This window comes from Coptis chinensis, chromosome 2, assembly GCF_015680905.1.
Source record: "Coptis chinensis isolate HL-2020 chromosome 2, ASM1568090v1, whole genome shotgun sequence".
Taxonomy (NCBI): Eukaryota; Viridiplantae; Streptophyta; class Magnoliopsida; order Ranunculales; family Ranunculaceae; genus Coptis; species Coptis chinensis.
Genome location: NC_141457.1, coordinates 60496123 through 60503463, shown reverse-complemented (window position 1 = coordinate 60503463; position 7341 = coordinate 60496123). Strand labels below are relative to the sequence as shown.

General features: G+C 39.4%; 1 protein-coding gene across 1 annotated transcript; it reads left to right on the top strand.

The window, feature by feature from the left end:
• The first annotated feature begins 4033 nt into the window (after window positions 1-4033).
• On the top strand, window positions 4034-5215 carry LOC147516929 (uncharacterized). Its single transcript, XM_086593423.1, has one exon. It carries the CDS (start codon window positions 4034-4036, stop codon window positions 5213-5215), a length of 1182 nt encoding a protein of 393 aa, XP_086449549.1.
• The last annotated feature ends 2126 nt before the right edge of the window (window positions 5216-7341 follow it).

Sequence of the window (7341 nt, the reverse complement as noted above, 5' to 3'; positions counted from 1 at the left end):
ATTATTAAAAAACAAGCATGCATTGAACAAATCTAAAAAATAAGTATAGTTTTACATTGTAAATAGTCGCAATATAATCTTCGCATAACTTCAAACAAAATTCTATTATTAAACAACAAAAATAAGTCCAAGAGATTTGGGGATTTCAAGTTCGATAAAGTTACTAATATTAAATAAATCTATCTAATGGGCTTTACTTGGACTATTTATTATTTATTCAAGCAGATATTGGACTATCAAGGTAGCATGCCCGGCCATAGGTCGGGCTTAATAGCTAGTAAATATGTAACTCTAGATAAAGAACAATAACTCTAACCCTAATCAATATCTCTCTCTCTCTCTTAATAACCTAATTATTCAAGCCTATATTCTTCTTCTTGGTTTCTCTCCATCTCTCAATGTCACAACTCTCCTAGCATTACTGCTAACATGGAATTTAACATGGTATCAAAGCGTCATGTTCAAATCAAAGTTCAGTAGTATGCTAGAAGAGGAATCTCTCAAAATCAATATAAAAAAAAATCAAAATCAAAAACAAAATCAAGTCCTTTTCAATTTTCAATATTCAATTCAAATTTCAATCTTTCTCTTTCTCACAAGAAGAAATTTCAAAGTATTCAATTCACGTTTTAATCTTTCTCACAAAATTAGGACAGAGATATGAAGTTTTAAGGTTCCAGTTTCGTATATCAGTTTTCAATATTGATTCTTACAGTTGTTTCGATTCCGCAATCTCTTTGTCTCATTATTCTCCATGGTTTGAATTAAGTGATATAGGGGGCGCACGCGCTGTAGAGTGCCTTCGTCAAGGGGCGCACACCCTCTTCAGTATTCAAGGTTCCACAATCTCTTTGTCTCAATATTATCTTTTAGTATTGTTTCGCTTCCGCAGTCTCAGTTTTCCACAATCTCAGAGCGCGCCCTGACCTCCAGTAACCTAAATTTGCATTTTCTTCAGTTCAAAGTATTTGTTATATTCTTCAAGTTGTTTGTTTGAAGTATTATAGGGGCACATGACCTCTATCTCGTGAGGAATTATTCTTTCTATCTTCCTCTATTCACTAGTATTGTTCATCGTTACTCTTCATCGTACTGTTCACGATACTGTTCATCTCACTGTTCACTGGTACTGTTCACAAAAGTCAACCGGTTAGTTCTAATTTGAGGGCATGCACCCCTTCCCAAAGGCAAATCAGAGGGCATGTGCCCCCTCACTTCAGGTATTCAGGTCCAGTTTTCCATATTCTTTAGCAGTTTCTCCTCGTCTCAACTAATATGATTTAGTAGAATTCTTGATTATTAGTTGGTTGATAAGTTCTTTCATTTGTAAGAGTTTGATTTCCTTTAATGTCATGGTTCTGAGTTCTATGGTGTTTCAACGGCTTTATGTTTTAGCCTTCTTATTGAGGAGTTTATTATATGTTGTTGTCGTTGATGGTTTAGCTTTTCAAGTTTTGATTCCTTTTATGCCGTAGTGGTGCCCGGTACTCAGGTGTTTCATTGACTATTACTATCTCTTGTTGAGCTCTTTGGCTGAAAATCATGAGCTTTCTATTCATCTCTCAGGTTGCAGTCACATCATCATTGCACTATTCAATATTAATCTCTCAGGTTGTAGTCATGCCATCACTGCACTATTTAGAATTCATCTCAATCTCAGGTTGCAGTCACGCCTAAACTGCACTCATATTTCCAGTTTGTGCCTGTGGTACAACTTCAGTATTCAGGTTAAGCCATTGCCTACACTGACAACATTTCTTCCACTAAAGACAGTTCTCTATGAAAGGGGGAGCTGTATTCTTATATTTTCTTTCTGCACTTCAAACTGTAATTTGCATAATTCGCTGCATTACAGCTTGAGGGGGAGTATTAGAGTAGGAGGTAATTGACATATATAAAGTCCCACATTTCTATAAGTGTGGACTATAAGTCAAACTCATCCTTATCTAGTAGTTTTTATTCCCATATCTAGTAGTTTCTATTCTAATGTTTTGGGTTACTTCACACCCAAGGTAGGTTAGTATAAATATGTAATTTTGGGAAGAGAACAATAACTCTAACCCTAATCAATATCTCTCTATCTATAACTTAATTATTCAAGCCTCTATTCTTCTCCATTCTTCTTCTTGGTTTCTCTCTATCTCTCAATGTCACAACTCTCCTAACATTACTGATAAGAGCCCAAAATTGTAATTTTAATCTCATAATAATATTACATTTAGACCAATTATATTTATAGTAAATAAGAGTTAGTAATGTTTACGTGCTTTGTTAAGGTGATTAGTACTAACGGTAGTTAAGTTAAGTCTGCGATCCAGTGCTCCTTTTATTACCTGTTTTAGTTAAAACTTTCTCAGTTTCCCTCGCTTATCCGAACAAAGTTCAAGCTTTATTCATTTTCTGGTAAAATCCTACACTGCCTACAGTATGAGTTCAGAGAAGGAAGGAGAGCTCAAATGACATGGCATCCTCCAGTAACCCAATAGAATCTGCAAATGATACAAACCAGAGGAGTACTACAAATAGTTCATGGAGTTCCTTGTTTGGCCGGTCAGGAGGACAAGATTCAAATGTAGTTTTCAAGGAGTTCTCTCCTATTATTATTGATGGTGTAGTGGATGTTCCTGAGGACCTTGTTGAACAAGGTATCAAACAATGGGATGAGCATCTTGTGGGGTATTTTGTGGACAAATTAAAGATTGTTTTTTCTCACTGTGAAGGCTATGCTGGAGAAACGGTGGAATTTGAAAGGATCATTTGAAATAACAACTGATAAGGAAGTGTTTTATATGAGTTTTACCAGTGCTAAAGATCGGCAAATGGTACTGGAAAGGGGACCGGTGTTCATTGCGGGGAGAGTGTTCATCATAAAGCCATGGTCAGTGGAGGTAGACAACTATAAAAATGAGGTGGCCACAATTCTGATATGGGTGAAGCTACTGGATGTACCAAAGGAGATGTGGACATTCGATAGACTATAATATCTCACCAGTTTGATTGGTGGAACCCCAAAATTCATGGATGAAGCTATGGCAAAGAGAAAACGGCTATCCTTTGCCCAATTTTGCATTGAATTTCCTGTTAATCATAGCTACAAAGAATCTATTAAGATTAAAGCTGGCACTCGAGACATTGTAATCCCTCTAGAGTATCCATGGAAGCCGTTGTCATGTGAAAAGTGTAATAGGTTTGGGCATGAAACAACTCAGTGTGGTGTGAGGATCAGGAGAGTGTGGGAAAGAAGGCAGAATGGGCAGACAAATGCACCAAGAGTTCAGAGAGAAGTACCAAATAGGGGAGAGTCTGCGAGTGGAGTAACTGGACAACAAGGGGAAGGGAATACCAATGTTCGGAGGTTAGATGAAGTGGAATTGGCCATTACTGTTGTAACTCAAACAGTCGATGTCAGGAGCCAATATGTTGATGGGGAAGGGAGTACTTTGGAGGAACAAAGAAGCTCTGAGCAGCAGCCACAAGTAGTGGAATGTCCGACTCATATTCAACTGGTATCCCCTGGAAGAGTAGAATGCACTTTCCAAGAGTTAACAGGCAGTCCAGAAGTCCTAGCAATAGAGGGAGTGCAAGGCCTAACACAAGGCCTATTACAAGGTCACCCAGAGAATGGCATGTTTACAGCTGAGAGAAACATTTTTAGGAGTTGACTGATTTGGAAGAGGATGATTTGTTAGAAGCTGAACCAGAACACTTCAGTGATATGATGGCAAACCCGTCTCCACTGAGAATGGCTCCTGTTCCTATTCAGATGGAAATGGCCAGTGTGAGTACCCCTGTCCAAACAAGGGCACCGAAGAAAAAAAATGCAGAGTCCCAAACTACACCAAGGAAACAAAGAAGGGGAAGGTCCAAAGGTCGTCAGAAACGACGAGGTCATTAAACAAATATTTTTTAAATGATTAGAGTATGTAGCTGGAACATCAGGGGGTTAAATGAATACAATAAAGCAAGGAATTTGAATAAGTTGATTGTGGAGAATAAGATGAGTTGTATGGGAATTTTGGAAACGAAGGTAAGGATGGAGAAGTATCCCAATATTGCTGGAATGGTTTGCCCATCATGGGGAATCTTACATAATTACTCGAGTGGTGTAAATGGCCGAATATGGGTGACATGGGATAAGAGCATTTTGGATGTAAAAAGAGAAGTGGAAGGAGCCCAGTTTATTCATTGTAGGGTTCACAGTCTACAATATGGGTTCTCGTTCTTTTTAACTGTCGTCTATGCAAGCAATAAGGGGCAAGAAAGGCTCATTTTGTGCAAGGAGCTGAAATTGTTGAGTGTAGGGATTCAGGGACCTTGGAGTGTGATGGGAGATTTTAATAATGTACCGTTCTCACATGAAAGAGCAGGGGATAGAGCTGTTCACCCAAGGGAAACCCTTCCTTTTGCCAGTTGTCTGAATGTGGAAGGATTGTTTGATCATACAGCTACTGGCTGTTATTACACATGGAACAGTGGTGGTGATAATGTAAGGAAGTGGTCTAAGATCGATAGATGTCTGATAAATGTCTCTTGGTCATCAAATCCTCTAACGAAAAAGGTGGAGATTCTAACAGAAGGTCTCTCTGACCACTGCCCTCTGGTGCTTAGTTTCATGGCAACAGGTAGACGACACCCTCCTTTTCGTTTCTATAATGTGTGGACTCAGCTACAGGATTTTGAGCTGACAGTTAAAGAGTGTTGGGGTATGGCTGATCATGGGAGTCATCCGTTCATGTTAGCAAGTAAACTCAAAAGCTTGGAAGGGGTGTTGAAGGGTTGGGCACGAAAATTCAGTTCTAACACTCAAAGACTTGTAACGGCCACAAAGATTGAGCTGATGGAGGTTCAAGAAAGGCTTAATCTAACACCTCTTGATCTAACACTCAATGCACAAGAGTTTACAATAAGGGAAAAACTATGCCAGTTGCTAAATCTAGAGGAAGCAGAATTGTATCATAAATTAGATATAGATTGGCTATGTTTTGGGGATAAGTGTAGTGAGTTTTTCTTCAATGTCTTGAAGGAAAAACAGTCCAGAAATCTTGTGTGGAGTATAATTGATGTGCATGGAGCCAGAAGGGAAGGCAGAGAACAGGTAATTGAAGCTTTCCAGGTATATTACAAAGAGCTCCTGGGAGTGTCGTCAGATGCTGATTGTGATGCTAAATTCCTTAGTAGCATTACTACTAAAGAGGTAGATCCTGATATTAGCTAGCAGCTAGTCACCCTATTTGTGACACGGAGATAAAAGAGGCTCTGTTTGATATGGAGGATAATAAGGCTCCAAGACCTTATGGTTTTAATGCGTGTTTTTTCAAGAATAGCTGGGACATTATTCGAGAAGACTTCACGAAAGCCATCAAATATATTTTTAGCCACAAGCAGCTTACAGGAGGTATAAATGCAACTTTTCTGTGTCTAATTCCAAAGATGAAAAATGCCTCGCATGTGGGTTCTTTCCGACCTATAGCATGTTGTAATATTGTTTATAAATGCATCTCCAAAGTACTAACAAATAGGATGAAGAGTTGTATTTCCTCCTTGGTATCTTGCCCCCAATCTGCATTTATGCCGGGAAGGTCAATCCAAGATAATCTTCTGATGGCGCATGAACTTCTTAGAGGCTACTCAAGGAAGTATGGGCAGAAAAGATGTGTGATTAAGCTAAACATCCAGAAAGCCTATGATTCTGTTTCCTGGCAAGCACTTGAAGCTATTCTTCATAAGGTTAAGTTCCCAACTCTTTTTATCGAATGGCTTCAGATGTGCTATGCTTCTCCATTTTTCTCTCTGCTGATAAATGGATCACCTGAAAGCTACTTTCAAGGGAAGAGAGGGCTGAGACAGAATTTCTTCTTCAAGGACTACAATCAAAAAGGATTTTAGCCCACTCAAAGTGTAGAAAGATGGTCATATCACATCTATTCTTTGTTGATGATGTTCTATTGTTCTATAAAGGTAACATGGAATCCATGATGGCTATAAAGGACACATTGCACTCTTTCTCTAAGGCTACAGGACTTCAACTCAGCAATGCCAAGATAACACTCCTAACTGGCAGTATGTCAGAAAAGGAAGGGCTAGAACTTGCAGCGGCTATGAATATCTCTCTTGTTACTCCACCGGTCACCTACCTGGGACTGCCACTCACTGCAACAAGCCTAGGCATACGAGAGTGTCTCCCACTTATTGAGGAGATCACAGGGAGGATTTCCAACTGGAAAAATAAGGATATGAACAGAGTAGGAAGAGTGCAACTAGTGAATTCAGTGTTGTCATCATTTCAAACTTATTGGGCAACAACCTTTGTGCTCCCAAAGACAGTACTTGATAAGGTAGCGAAGCTATGCAATAGATTCATATGGGCATGGCCAAGTATGGGGAAGAAAATACACCATGCAAGTCATTTTAAGCTCAGACTTGATGAAGAATATGGAGGGCTGGGCTTGATTGATCCAAGAGTGTGGAATTATGATGTATATTGTGGATTAGTGGTGAAATTGGCTCAAAAAACTGAATGCTTATGGGTTAAATGGGCATGGGCAAATCACATCAGGAAGAAGTAGTTTTGGACAATAAAAGCACCGAAAGACTGCTCATGGGTGTGGAGAGGTATCCTTAAGAATAGGGCAACTGCATGGAACTATGTGAGACACAGTATAGCTAATGGTAATGGTACTAGCTTTTGGCATGACCCATGGTGCTCAAGCCCCCTGCTCCTGAACCCGATTGCAAAGTCTCTCCTTGCGGATGTAGTGCCAGTTGATGCATTAGTTAGCTTAGTAATTGAAAATGGGTCTTGGGCACGAAGTATCCTTGATCTACCAGAATGTGAAGTGAAGGAGTGGATCATAAATACAGAGATAAACTCTTACATCTCTGAAGACCAAGTTATTTGGACCCCAACCAGCTTAGGAGTTTTTACTGCATCCTCAGCGTATGCAACCCTTAAGAATGTGAGAAGTAAGGTAAAATGGTACAAGATTGTGTTGAGGAAGTTGTTAGTGCCTAAACACTCGTTCACCGTGTGGTAATTATTCTCAGGATCTCTTCCGACCCAAAATCGGTTAATGGAGAAGAAAGTGATCGGGCAATCTAGGTGTTGTCTGTGCGATATGCATGATGAAAGTTTACCCACCTATTCTTCGACTGTTCGTACTCTAAACTTGTCTGGCAAAGCTTCAAAGAGGCGATGAGGTTACCAGGAAGGGTTAGAAACTCGGATGAGGAATGGTATCACTACTACAGAAAAGCTCATATACCACTGTTATTTACAGTGGTAAAAAGCCTTTAGCCACTGTTTTCATACCGTGGTAACAACCACCGTGACAAATACTTTTA